Source organism: Phascolarctos cinereus, unplaced genomic scaffold (genome assembly GCF_003287225.1).
Source record: "Phascolarctos cinereus isolate Bilbo 61053 unplaced genomic scaffold, phaCin_HiC Scaffold_4;HRSCAF=312, whole genome shotgun sequence".
Classification (NCBI taxonomy): domain Eukaryota; kingdom Metazoa; phylum Chordata; class Mammalia; order Diprotodontia; family Phascolarctidae; genus Phascolarctos; species Phascolarctos cinereus.
In genome coordinates this window covers 517,199,056-517,213,084 of record NW_027555847.1, presented here as the reverse complement: position 1 = coordinate 517,213,084, position 14,029 = coordinate 517,199,056, and the positions used below count along the sequence as shown (strand labels likewise).

At 36.3% G+C, this 14,029-nt stretch overlaps 1 protein-coding gene and 1 pseudogene across 4 annotated transcripts in view; one reads left to right on the top strand and one right to left on the bottom strand.

Annotated features, from left to right (window-relative positions):
* PIEZO2 (piezo type mechanosensitive ion channel component 2) overlaps positions 1-14,029 on the top strand; it is a 505,350-nt gene that overhangs the window by 71,726 nt on the left and 419,595 nt on the right. For all 4 annotated transcript variants that reach the window (XM_078153522.1, XM_020985555.2, XM_078153521.1 and 1 more), the window contains exon 2: positions 11,418-11,513. In XM_078153522.1, coding sequence (XP_078009648.1) covers positions 11,418-11,513 — 96 coding nt within the window. The remainder of the gene's footprint in view (positions 1-11,417; positions 11,514-14,029) is intronic.
* Positions 2,134-2,864, bottom strand: LOC110207831 (large ribosomal subunit protein uL30 pseudogene; annotated as a pseudogene).

Sequence of the window (14,029 nt, the reverse complement as noted above, 5' to 3'; positions counted from 1 at the left end):
TTCTCTGCCCATAAACTAGAGATAACCTTACCTTCCAAGGTGAGGGTAGTACTGTGGCTGTATTGGGGTCTGTACATGGCTGTTTTTGGCACAGAGTCATGGAAAAAAAAAAAAGGAGACACATGGTAATGGCAATGGCCTTCCCTCTTTATTGTGGTTTTAGCATGATGAAAAAGGTTATTTTGCCCTGGTCCATTTTAAGTTGTCTGACTTTTTTCTTAGTCAATAAACATTTATTAAGTACCTACTATATACCAGCCACTTTGCTAAGTGCCAGGGATATGAAAGGAGTGAAAAGACCGTTTCTGCTCTCAAGGAGCTTACCATCTAATGGGGAGAAAACATTCAAACAAATATATACAAAGCAAGCTATATACAGGATAAATGGGAAATACTTAACAGATGGAAAGCAATGGAATTAGGAGGGATTGGGGGAGGCTCCTTGTGGAGGGATTTTAGTTGGGACTTAAAGGAAGCCAGGAAGGTCAGTAGTCGGAGCAAAGGAGGGAAGGCATTCCAAGCATGTAGGACAAACCAAGAGCAAAGAAATGGAGTATCTTGTTTGCGAAACAGTCAGGATGCCAATGTCACTTAATTTAATAGTACATGTCAGGGAGTAATGAAATTCTGATCATGGAACTAACTTCTTTGAAAAGGAGTATATACTTTCTATTTACTTGTGTACAGGAACTTTTCATTTTTATCTTTTTATTCCCAGTACCTAGCGTAGCACCTTGCCCACAACAGGCACTTCATAAATATTTGTTGAATTAAATTGATAACTGCCCAGGTGGTGAAAGGGCTGGGATATTTTGAAGGAAGGAAACACAATTATAGTTATCTTGAAATTTGGAAAGTCCAGGAGATGGGTGAAAAGTGACCTCAATCTGGCATCACTCATTGAAAGAGCAAGATACCTCACCATCAAGCTAGAAACCTGGTAGACTGCAAAGATTTCCATTACCTAGCAGTTAAAAGAAAGACTCAGATTTGTTTTTCTATCAGTGCAGTTTGTAATCCAATAATTGATTAGCTTGCCAGTCCTACTGTGTGTTCAGGCAGAGTCCTAGGTGCTTAGAATACATAGGTAAAAACCAAAGACTTCCTGCCCTGAAGGAGTTCACATGTCCTCATTTTTGGACAAACTATTGGGAGTATTTTGCATCATTTTTCCTATTTAACTTTTTCCCTTATTATTATTATCTGGATGATGCTTTAGGGAAAGAAGTTTTGATGTCCCTAAGGTACATTTCTCAAGAAAACTAAAACAAGAGGCCAGAAATTATTTTCCCCTAACTTTTAGGCTGTATTTCTAGGCAAAGTGCTACAAAATTTAACAGGTTCCAGATGAGAGCTGGGGGAAAAAAGAAAATAAAATACATTTTAGTTGCTTCTATGTGAAAAATTAGAATTGTTCACTGTCCATCCATCATCTGTATTAAGGGGAGCTAGTGAGCTTTTAAAAATAGTAATACAGGCTCACATACAGGCTAATCAGAATCTATGTTTTCCTCCCTGTCTTGTTTTTCCAAAGTACTCTCACCTATTTAGTTGCTTAAATATAACATTAATTTGATCTACAGTCTTAGACTTTACTGATTCAGGACTTTTGTATGCCACTGTTTTTCTATTTGTAGATTTATAGGATGTTAAAAACTGGAAGGGTCCTTAGATTATCATCTAATTCAACCCCTTTTAATTTCCTTTTTTTAAAAAAAGAACAAAAACAGGCTTAATTTTAGTTCTTAGACTTTCCTCCTCTTTTAGCTGAAAGAGGAAAAGGAAAACAAATGAGCAAAGTCCAGAAGGGTGTGTCTACTTTCAAGTAGTGAACCTTGCAACCTTTTGCTCTCAATCTAGTGTTCCACTCTTTCTTGAAATTTCATTTTACTTATCAACCCACAACAAGGGCATCTTAAACATCATTCATGGTAAACACCTAAAATTAGATTCCTAGGAGTTTGGAATCCTGTTCTGTTTGATTGGGAAATAAGCCTAGAAGGGTTCAGAGAAGTCAAAGAAGTAACAATCTCATTCAATTTATTATTTAAATATTTCTCCTTAAAACCCATTTTTTAAGACGGGAATTTTTTTATTAACAGACCATTAGAAAAATAATCATGGTAGAGACCTTTACTTCATGCTAATAAGCCTGTTGATCAGGTCTTCCCTGTTACCAGCATCTCCACCTTCCACAAAATGTGTAGTCTTTTTCTTCATTCTTCCTCATGGAGAAGATAATTTGTAGGGCCACAGGAAGTTGTTGGCAGCTGGCAAGTGCTTGCCAACAGTGTAGATCTCATGGATCAAGTGCTCCATGCAGATGATAGCATATTTACCAAGAGATATTGCAATAACGGCATTATCTGTCAGGGCAATTCTTTGTTTCTTGATCTTGCAATAAACCAACTGTGAAAATCAAGGCATTCACGGACTTCAGGTTTGGGTAACCCTATGCAATGCATGGTTCCACAATCCTCAGCATGTTAATTGAACCCTAGTTAAGCTTAACAAAAATACCATTGAAGATTTGGTGAAGATGAAGAACCCTCAATACTTTTTGGACCTTTGGGCTAACACCATTGATACCTCTGATTCTGATCACAAAATCTAACTTGGCTTAAGCAGGTACATAGTAGTTGCCAGCTTTGTGTGCCATTCTAGCCTGGCATATTTCATTTATGGTAGGCTTTAGCTTTTTCATAGATAACTTTCCTCCATAGTTTACAGAGCTTTTTTATAGCCATTTTCTTCTTCCGGCATTTGGCTTTCAGTATTGCAAAAGCCTTTTGCTTTTTCAAAAGGGATTCTGGAACAGATGGTAGCTTCTTCTTTTCTTCTACACCCACCATGATTCTAGCTGGAAAAAGAGTTTAAGACCCATTTTAATGCCTTTAAAAGAGCTATATCAATTTGATCCATTTCAAGAATAATTTGCTAAGTGCCTACCTACTATGTTCCAGGCATTATGCTAGGCATCCAGGATATAAAAACAAAAAATAAAACAAAATTTTTTTTGGCCTTAAGGACCATATGTTCTTCTGCAGATTCCAACATGTAACTAACAGTTAATAGTTTGAGGATGGAGAGCACTCTAACAACTGGGAGATTCAGGAAAAGTTTCCTCAAGGAAGTGACTCCTGCCTTAGTCTTTGAAAAAAGCTAATGATTTTAAAAGTCAGAGATGAAGAAAGTTTGTTCCAGGCATGGGGGGGACAACATGTATAAAAGCATGGAAGTAAGACAAAATGTTGAGCCATCAGACAATGTTTTATTTTTCTTTCTGTTTGCCTCGGCAGTGTGTGTGTGTGTGTGTGTGTATAAAAATACAAATATATATATATGCACACACACACACACATATATATGTATGTATATACACATACATATATGTATATGTATATAGTGTGTGTATATATGTGTATATGTATATACATGTATATATGTCTGTCAGTATATACGTATACATGTCTGTCTATATATGTATATATACACACATACATATACCTGTATACACATACATACATATACATGTTTGTGTGTGTGTATATATGTGTGTGTGTATGTATATATATATATATATACATACACACACACACACACACACACACACACACACACACACACTGGATGGCTTTTAATTTATGCATTTATTCCTTAATGTGAAATAAAGTGGGAAAGGTAGGCTGGATAGAGATTATGAATGGCTTTAAATGTCAATTTAAATGTTTATTATGTTATTCCAGGGGCAATAGCAGGCCATGGAAGATTCTTGAACCAAGGGGCATTTGATGGGGAGAAATGGAAGCAAATTAAGTAACTTGCTTAAAGGGACTTAGTTGGGATTTCTTGATTCTCCATTTTGTGCCTGCTTTAGAGTTATTTACAAGGTCCTTCTGCCTCTTACAAGAGTAAATGTGGTATCCATTGAGTAATAATATAATGGAACAATTCATTGGAAAGTATATGTTAAAGCATTCTGTGTAGGAGAAGTTAGATATACCATACTGAGGCTTAGCAAAATGTTTTAGAGTCTTGAATATTAAAGTGAAATCCATTTTTTCAGAAGAATAAAATTTGAAGTTTTGGTTTCAGCTATACTTTTTCTTCCTTGAGAAGGTCATACACAGTCAATTTTTCTTTGCAGTAAGGATAATGGCATGAGTGGAATTGTTTCTCCCCACCTCTTCCTGGATCCCTAAATGCAAAATATAAATATTAAGAAAAAAGTACTTATTTCTTCACAGAAACTCATTTCTCTTTTTAATTTCAAACAATGTTCTAGTTAGCCACCTTTATCTTCTTCAGCTTAGAGTATTGCAGTAAATTCCATGTGTGACTCTTCCAGTTTTGGAATTCAACCTAGGTCTTTCTGATAGCAAGTCTAATCCTCTATCCATTAAGATACATTTCCTCTGGTTTTAATATAGCCTTCTGAAGTAATAGTGTTGATCTTAATATCTACCTTTTATTAAAGAGAATGTTGAGGTATAGAGACTTATCAAAAATTATACTGCAAGAAAGGATCAGAACCAGAAGTTGAATCCAGATATCCTGGCATGCTACTTCTGCCCAATATGTTCATTATTTATATCCAAGATGATTTTTATGTAATTTGGATGGGAAACAAATTGAAAAGATGCCTGCAGAATAATCATCTGCTTGTCAAAGTGGAGAAATCAAGTAGGGAAATGGAAGGATTAGACAGCCACTAAGGGACCTAGGCTGGGTGGGTATGTTTCCAAGGACATGCCAGGAGCAATTCTTATGCCTTACGATACCTGGACCACAGTTTGGGTTTGTGGGCACTTTAGAGGGACAAATAAAATATTAAGTAAGATGTAAGGTAAAGAAAAGATAGGAAGAAGTACCACTTTCCTTCTTTGTAGTGATGAGAGACAATGACTATGAAAGCATGGCATATATTTTCAGACTCAGGTATTGTCTTGGTTAATTTTGTTTCACTGCTTTTTTCTACCTTTACTACTTTTTTATATAAGGGGGTGGTTGACTAGGTATAAATATATATATATATATATATATATATATATATATATATATGTAAATGTTTGTATCTTTTAGTTTTATATAACTTTTATTTCCAAATATAACCCTGTAACCTACCCAGAGCATGTGTGTGTATACATATACATACATACATACATATACATACACATGTTTACATGCATATACATATAAAAGCAAGGAGAGAACATGGTACAGTGGACAGGGTGCTGTATTTGGAATCAAAAGACGTGGCTTCAAATCTTGGCTCTATCACTTACATCTTATGTGACTTTGGAAAAGTGACAACCTCTTTAGGCTTCAGTTTTCTCATCTGTAAAAGGAGACATTTAGACAAGATGACCTTTACTTCTCCATTCCACCCCCAAATCTTTGGTCCTATGATTGTGAGCCCAAAATTAAAGATAACACATAGAAGAGAGAAGCAGAAAATTAATGAGATATACTGAGAGGAAAAGGCTGATTTCAAGGTACCGGATCAGTTTTTCTATTACTTTGGGTGTTGATTTGGAAGCAGAAATCTTCTCACTGTGGCCAATGATCTGTTTCTAATTAGTTTTGTTGCCTTTAGTGGTGTATAGCCTAGATCCTTTTAAACGAGCTGGCTTTGCTTTCTGAAAAGGTGTGCCTCTTCTGCCAGCAGTAACAACAGTATCTGGATGTGGAGCAGGGTTAGCTCCATATGTTGCTTGACTTAAGCTTGTAAAGATGCTCCCCAGGAAGAAGCTAGGAAGACTATCAGGAGAAATTTGCCAACGATTTCAGCTCTGTACCGAAGCCGAAGGATGGTCAATTTGTCTCATCCCCTCTGCTGACTGAGTGTCTTGTGGGCAACATTTCTGCAACAGAGGGTTTATAATGAGTTCAGCTACAACTGTTAAATGAAACTGAGAGCAGAACTTAGATCCTCAAAGAAGATTTGTGAACCAGCTCACCAGGCTGTGTAATCAATTTTTCAGCTGTAGAAGTTGTTCAACAAGATACAACTGTCAGGCAGCCTTGTAGGCTGAAGGCAGAAGAAATATGACTTCATTACTGCTGGCTGAATTGATTTCTCTTCATGCTAATGCACACATCAGTCCAGAGAGGCTGTTGCCAAGAATAATATGTAATATACTAAAGCCTACAGTAAAAGCTTACAAAAAATCTATTTTTCCTAAGTTCTTGAAAGAAGGAAACCATGGCAGGCAGTAAATCAATTCTGTTACTCAAAAGCTATTGCTGCTAGGAAAATATTCCCATACAGCCAACGTGAGCACACTTCTTGGTACCTACCATTCCCATGACACCCTTTCCCACGTGGTTGTCACTGGCTGCTCATGGATAACCAAGCCCCATGGTTGGGGCAGAAAAGGAACACAATGGCTGCCCTGACTTTTGAAAAGGAGAATGTCATTTATTTACAACTCTGTGACCCAAGCCTAGCACAGCAGGCTTTCCTTGGATTAAATGAGATTCAGGCATGCTGCCATGGAGAACTAAATCTCAAAATTAGGAATCTTATAAAGTTTTGTCACTGATAATTTAAGTGTAGTAGGAGACCTCATTATCAGTGATAGCCAGCATTTCTTCATGGCTTTTCAGGGAGGAGCAATGCTTTGTTAAACATAAAAATCAAAAAGCAACAAATAAGTAATTGATTAGAATGATGGCCATGCCAACCTTTCTTAGGTTTTCATGGTCAAATTGTTCTATCTTGAGAACAGAAGCTATACTTGGGGTAAGATATAGTGAAGCAGAGGCCAAGATAGTTATTTTTTTTTAATATTAAAGGAAATTTCAAGCAAACATTGACTAGAAAAGAGGAATTAAAAGCCTGGATAAGCTTGTTATAAACAGAAAATAGAAAGAAATTGAGCTTTGTTGGATTAATTACTCTTTTTTTGGAGGCACGCAGGATTAAGTTCTGAGGTCAAACTCCTGACTTCAGGGTCCATGCTCTATTCCCTTGCACCACCTAACTGCCCTTAGATTAATTACTCTTCAAAATTCTCTGTTTTTCAACCAAGGGGGACAATACCCAAGTATTACAAAGTTTTGCTGAGTTGTAAAAATGTAGCTTAATTATAAGTAGTTTTTTTGTTCAACATTCTGCAAGTAGAACTGCTAGTTGGATAATTATTATATTCAAAGAAACTAATAGATTCCCAAAGTTTCTTCTAAGATAAGCTGAAGGGTTCAAGCTTATATGAGGCCTTTCCTAATCTCTCTCCTTCATCCATCACACCCCACCTGCAACACCCCTTCCCTTGAAATTACTTTGAGTTTATCTTTGCATTTATTTATATATGTACATGTTGTTTCTTTTGGTAGAATGTAATCTCCTTGGGGACAGGGATTTTTAGTTTTTAGTTTGGTATCCCCACCAACTATGGTAGTTCCTCCCACATAGTAGGTGCACAGGGAATACTTGCTCTTCAAGTGATTACTGGTAGAAGGGGAAGAATTTTTATAAACTTTAACCATGGGTAATATGCTCTGTAAGGAAACTAATTATTGTTTAGATTTCAGAAGAAGATCAAGATTTATAGAATTGGGCAACATATGTTTAAAAGGAAACCTTTATAGGTCCAGTGCTTTAAAACCCTATTATTCCTTTTTCCAAAGCCATCAGGAGTATTTTTGGGGTCCCCAGAAAACAATAGAAAATAAGAATCTATCAGATTCTTTTATTCCATTAGTGCCTGCATTTATAGACAGCTGTCCTATAAATGAGTTATTTTGTGATAAACTAAGCATTACACTTAGAGGAAAAAAATAGGCCACACACATAAAATTAATGAAACTTAATTTGGTTTATTATTTTTGTAGACAGTCGAGAACTCTGGACAACTTGATGTAAGATAAAATGTCCCACAGATCTGGCCCTGTTTTCAGTTGTATCTCTCCCAGCTATTTGATATTTGAATTCTTCTGAAACAAGTTAAAGGTATTTTTCACATGACACATGACAAGTATAAATATGTAAAGAAATTTCTTGGCAACTTAAACAATAGTGAGAAAAGTTGATTTGAACAAATTTTCTTTACATAGTAAAAAAAATATAAGGAAACATTTGGGACAGGAACTGTGACCCTCACATATCTATGGTGGGTGTCAAGGTTAGAGGGTAAGGGAAAAGGGAAGAGAAGTATCTGTCTGGCTTCTGTTCTAACAGATCCAGTATGTTTGGGACATTTGAGACTTGAGCGGATGTAAAACACAAGACAATATAATGAAGGGAAGAGTACTGCACAAATAGACAATGAAATATATGACTTAGGAGGGCTTTCCTGTGTCTAATTCCAATGACATCCTTTGTTCCTTAACAGTAATCTGTGTTAGCTTTTAAAAATATCTGTTTATTTTTTCACTTAATCATTGTAAATAAACAGCAGCTGTGTGTGTTTTTTTAGTTATTTTTCACTTGTATCTCAATAAAGATTCTTCGTATACCCGCTAGCAAATTGAAAATTGGACCAGAATTTTGCACACTGAGAGGCTTTATCTTCAAAAAGCAATTGACCTCTCTAGAGTGCACAAGTACAGAATATTTAAAAATTCGACATAGAAACACTGAATTGACAGGACTCTTTTATCACTTATTAATGAAGTTGCTCTCTCTAAGTAATGTATATCTACTGCTTTGGCAACTGTTAAAATAAACAAAGACCCTTCAGGCTATTACCAATTTAGATTATGATCACTCAGAATGCCCTGAGCTGAAATGGAAGCTCTCAACATTTAAGACATTGTATCCCCTGATATAGCTAATGGGGCTTTGTATGCTACTGTTGCGGGGGTGAAGGAAGTAGGATAAACTTTGCTAAAAAAAATAGCTCCAAGAATATTTAACTTTAAAATCTAAAATTGTAAGACTGGAAATATAATGGAATAAAATGTTTTAAATGTCATATGGCTGAAATAAAAAAAAAAACTATTAAGCTCACATTACAACAAATTTTTAGAAGCACTCCTTTTCTTCCCTCTTATTTTTCTTTCCTTCTATATCTTTTTTCTCCTACTCTGTGGATCTCTACTTTTCTCACTTTGTTCTCTGTCCCTCACAGTTTTTCTTTCATTCTCTCCCAATATTCTATTAAATGCTAGTGTGTGTGTGTGTGTGTGTGTGTCTGTCTGTCTCTGTCTGTCTGTCTTCTTGGAGTACCTTTATTTTCAATACATTTACCAGTACAGACCAGGTTCCATATTTAGAAAATTAAATCGTACAATGACAGCTCTTAATAGTTACTTCAAAAGGTGGGATAGTTGCAGTTTTGCAATCACAACAAGTCCAAATAAACTGTCAGTGCCAAAACTGGGAAATTGACAAAAGTAAAGATATTGACAGCGACTATCCCTATTTGTCAAAGGTAACCTAAAGCAAAGAACATTTCCTCACAATTCCAAAAACCACAGGAAAAATAGCAACTTAAAAAAATAAAACTCACTTATAAAACACAAGAAGGTGGGTGATAGAGGATGGTAAATAAACTATTATCATAGAAAAGAGAAAAAATAATTGAGAAGATGGACTTTGAAAAGAACTTGACCTGAGATCCAGCTAAGGTAATTACTCATCTCAACTATTATTCCAAATTGAAACTGATGGGGGGCGGGGGGGGGGAAGAGAGAGAACAACTCTAAAGTGAAATAGTCCTGCTGTTGTTATCAACATCTCTTTTCATTGGCAATGATGATAAAACCACCACATTTAAACTTCATGGTAATTCAGAAGATGGAGTTGGGAAGAAGGGGCTTAATCTAACCAAAGAAATCAAGAAAAAGAAATCTGTGTAGAAGATATACATTAAAGATAAATTATAGGGGCAGCTAGGAGATCCAGTGGATAGAGCACTGAACATGGAGTGAGGAGGATCAGAGTTCAAATCTGGCCTCAAATACAACACTTACTAGCTGTGTAACCCTGGGCAAGTCATTTAAGCCCAATTCCCTTGCAAAAAAAGAAGTGATTTAAACAGGAAATTTCCAGAGGCATAGAAATGATCAAAGAAACCCCCTAAAAATATGATTGACAGGATGCCATCCTGTGAGTAAAGTTAAATAACCCAGCTCTGTGTATTCATGTGAGCCATCCACTATGTTTGGAATTCACTCCCTCTTCATCTCTCTTCTAGAATCTATATCTTCCTTCAAGGGTCAGTTTAAGTACTTGCTCACTTCTAAATGCTTTCCTTGACCATTTCCCACGTAGAAGAACTAAGTTCTTTCTCTTCTTCAACCACCATGTATTTCTTTGTATGTGTATATGTTGTATATTCCAGTAGCATAGAAGCACCCTGGGGTCATGACCTAATTGGTTAGAATATTCCCAGTACAGTGTTTTGTACATATCAGTGATTTAAAATAAATAAATATGAATTGAATTTATTTTCACTATATTTTTTTTCCATAAAAATGGTCTTTAAATGATTGGAATGCATCCTGCATGAGACCTTTTAAGGTAGACTCCATTCTTATAGCTGAACTACTGACAGGCATATATATAGCATGTCATATATCCCTTCATTTTTTATTGCTATGTAAAAACAAAGGCATTTGATGTGGTAGAACAAAAAAGAGAAACATTGTACTCAGATAAGGAGTCTCCCATGCAGACGTTAAAATTATACAAGATTCTTTGACAGATATGACCATGGAAATACCTTTGTTTGAATATCCAGCAAATATTGCCATGAAGTAGTATGTAAAACAGGCACTTAAAGTTATCGAAGATTCATTCCATTCATTTATGTCAGAAAATTTAAGACAAAAATCCAAAGTAAAGATTTTCTTTTGATGATGAGGTTGTCCAAATGCTTTTATTTTTTATATGAGAGCATTCTAATTCTATCAAAACGCAAAACACTGTTGTTTCCTTGGTGATTTCCCCAACAATGAAAAGAAAATGGTATAACAACAACTCTCTCTGGAAAAAAAGTGATTGAAAAATGGAATAGGGGAGGGAATAGGCATTTGTTAAGTATCTACTGTGTTGTGTCAAATACTGTGCTAAGAGCTTACCAGTATCTCATCTGATAAAGAACAAATCCATATTAGGGAATGCAGATTGTTATATAGTGCATTTATTTAGTCCATGAATAACCATTTATTGGAAAGGGAATTCAGAGTGAAAACGAACTGACTTAGAATTGAGTAGGAAGACATGGGGTTAACCTATTTTGGGGAAATTCCATAATGTTTTCAATAATACCAAGTTGCAATTTTTTCACATTCTTCACTATATAAAACCCTAATTCAGCAAATACTTGTCATTGCTACTACTATTTAATTAGTGATGCACCTTGAGTAGGTGATAGCTTGCACCATTAACCTCACATCCTATTGGATTCTCCATTATTTATGATGGTTTAACTAATATGGTATTCCCTCTTTCTTCTTTTCAAATGTAGCATGTGCTTTCCGGTACAATGGGCTTTCATTTGTCTACCTCATCTACCTCTTGCTCATTCCTCTGTTTTCAGAACCCACCAGAACGACAATGCAAGGTAAGATAATCTATAATTCCTTTCCTTAGAGTGACTTGAAGGCAATAATGAACATCATGTGATCATTCCTGGCTCAAAATCTTCCGTTGGCTTCCTCCAATGAGAGAGGTGATGTCTCAGCAGAGCACAGAGCTCTTTAAGGGCCCACTGGGTGCTAGCCATGCCAACAGCTGAGATCAGCAGTGCCAGATGGCTCTTGTTCATGGTGCATGTGTTTGTCACTTACATGGCCATTCTCACCATATAATCTCCTTATTATGCTCCTATTAGCAGGCCTGGCATGGTGCTGGGAATGCTTTGGCTAGTTAAGAATAATTGAAAGCACTGTCAATAAAATGATATTGATTATGTGACAATACTGGCAGGCACATTGGCCTATTGAATTGAAAACCTTGTCCTGGAGAGGGGATAACAGATTCCAGAACATAATCAGAGTGTAGTACTCTCAGAATGCACCAGGCTTAGAGTCAGAGACTTGGGGCAGTAGCTGCTATTCTACTGAGTGCCCTGAGTGAACCTCAGCTTACCTGCATTTCAGTTTAGTATTATACTGTCTTCTTCCAGTGAACATGTTCTAAAATTTAATTAGTAAAGGCATAGTTTGGACTGTGGTGACATTTCTTGGGAGCTACATTTGTGAAAAATCTAGATTACCTCTCCCTCATCTCAGAAGGAAGATAGGTATTGTAAAGATCATTTACTGAAAAGGAAAGATAACCTATTCGATTCTTAGTTTCACTGAGCCACAGAAGTTTGAGCTGTGAGGAAGTCAGGCTGACACAATCATTTTAGTAATTTGTCCCCTAAGGAGTAAATATTTTGGAGAAGAAATAATATCCTTAGTTATAACATAAAACACCACATGATGAATTCTCTTCTCCCTCACCCCTCAGCTGATGGCATTGAACTAACAGCTTGCATTGTAATCACTGATTTTAAATTTTCTTTCTAAAAGTGGCCACTGTCAATGCTATGCTTATTTTCCTGTTGCAAGAAGAACCTAAAGCAATATGATTCAACTATGTTAGGTATATGCATATTACTCAGGAATATACATAATATTTGGGAATATGTATATTGGGCTGAGAATATGGAAATCTACACAAATGATCATTGCATGAATGATACCTACACTACATGAAGAAGCATCTCTGTCCCCCACTTGCAAAGATCACACCAGCATAGAGTTAATATGACTATTCTAAAAATGTAAGTTAAATATAGTGACCTTTGTATGGTTAGTATAAAGAAACAGACTCTATGGTAAGGAGAGCCTGCCAAAACATACCAGTGTGGGTCTACCACCATCTCTACAGAAAGCTACAGTTACTACTCTCCAGTGACACTTCTGGGGTTCTGATAAAACATATAATGGGCTAATGGACATTTTGTAGATTGGTCAATATCTTTCTAGATAGATTTAAGCAAACTGGATGAATGCATAACCTGGAGTTCTTGTTAGAATTTAGTTTACATATTTACCATGGAATTATGGGAGAGTCAGGAATCCTGTTGCTTAATTTGTAAATGTTCCCTTGCCTTGTATGTTAACATGGCAAAAGGAATTTCATCCTGATGATGATGATGATGATGATAATAGTTGAAATTTACATAATGATTTCAGACAGATCTATAATTTCACTGGTATAGGGTAACTCCCAGTGACAAACTCCCTCTACTACTGGAGATCAGCTTCTACTGTGAAGCTCATAGTCTTAGGGAGTTGCCTGGGATGCTGAGAGGTTGTGACTTGCCCAATATCTCAGCCATTATATGTAGGTAGAGTTGGATGAGAGTCTGGGAGGACACTTGAGTCTCTTGCATTACTGACTCCAAGGCTAGCTCGAATCTGTAAACAAAAGTCAGGAGTGTCAGATCTGATAAACACATTGAGTAAGCCACACCTCAGCTGATTAGTAATAAAAATACACTTAGTTCAATTTGAAATAGCTGCTGGCACAGCAGATTGAGCACTGAGCACTGAGACAAGTATCAGGGAGGTCTGAGTTCAAATCCATTCTGAGATACTGTAAACCTGCACACATCATTTACATTTCTGTTTTCCTGAGTTTCCTCCCTTGTAAGATTGGGATAATAATCGCACCTATCCCACAGGTTTTTGGTGAAGATGAGTGAGTTAATGTTTTTTTAATTAAGTGCTTAGCACAGTGCATGGTACACAGTGGCACAGAGTGCCTGGCATAAATACTAAATATGTATTCCCCTCCCTCTCTTCCCCACCTGAAGACACCATGCCATGTTACCTCAATGCATTAAGGTTTTCAAAGAGTTTTACATATATTCTTTCATTTAATACTTATGACTTCCCTGTGGTATAAGTATTAACAGTATTATTATCCCCATTTTACAAATGAGGGACCTGATACTCATAACGATTAAGTGATTTGCCCATGTTTATGCGACCAGTAAGTGTTAGGTAGGATTCAACCCTAGGTTTCTCCTGACTCTAACTCTCTTTCCTCCCCTCTGCTTCTATTGTCGTGTTCCCTAGGAAA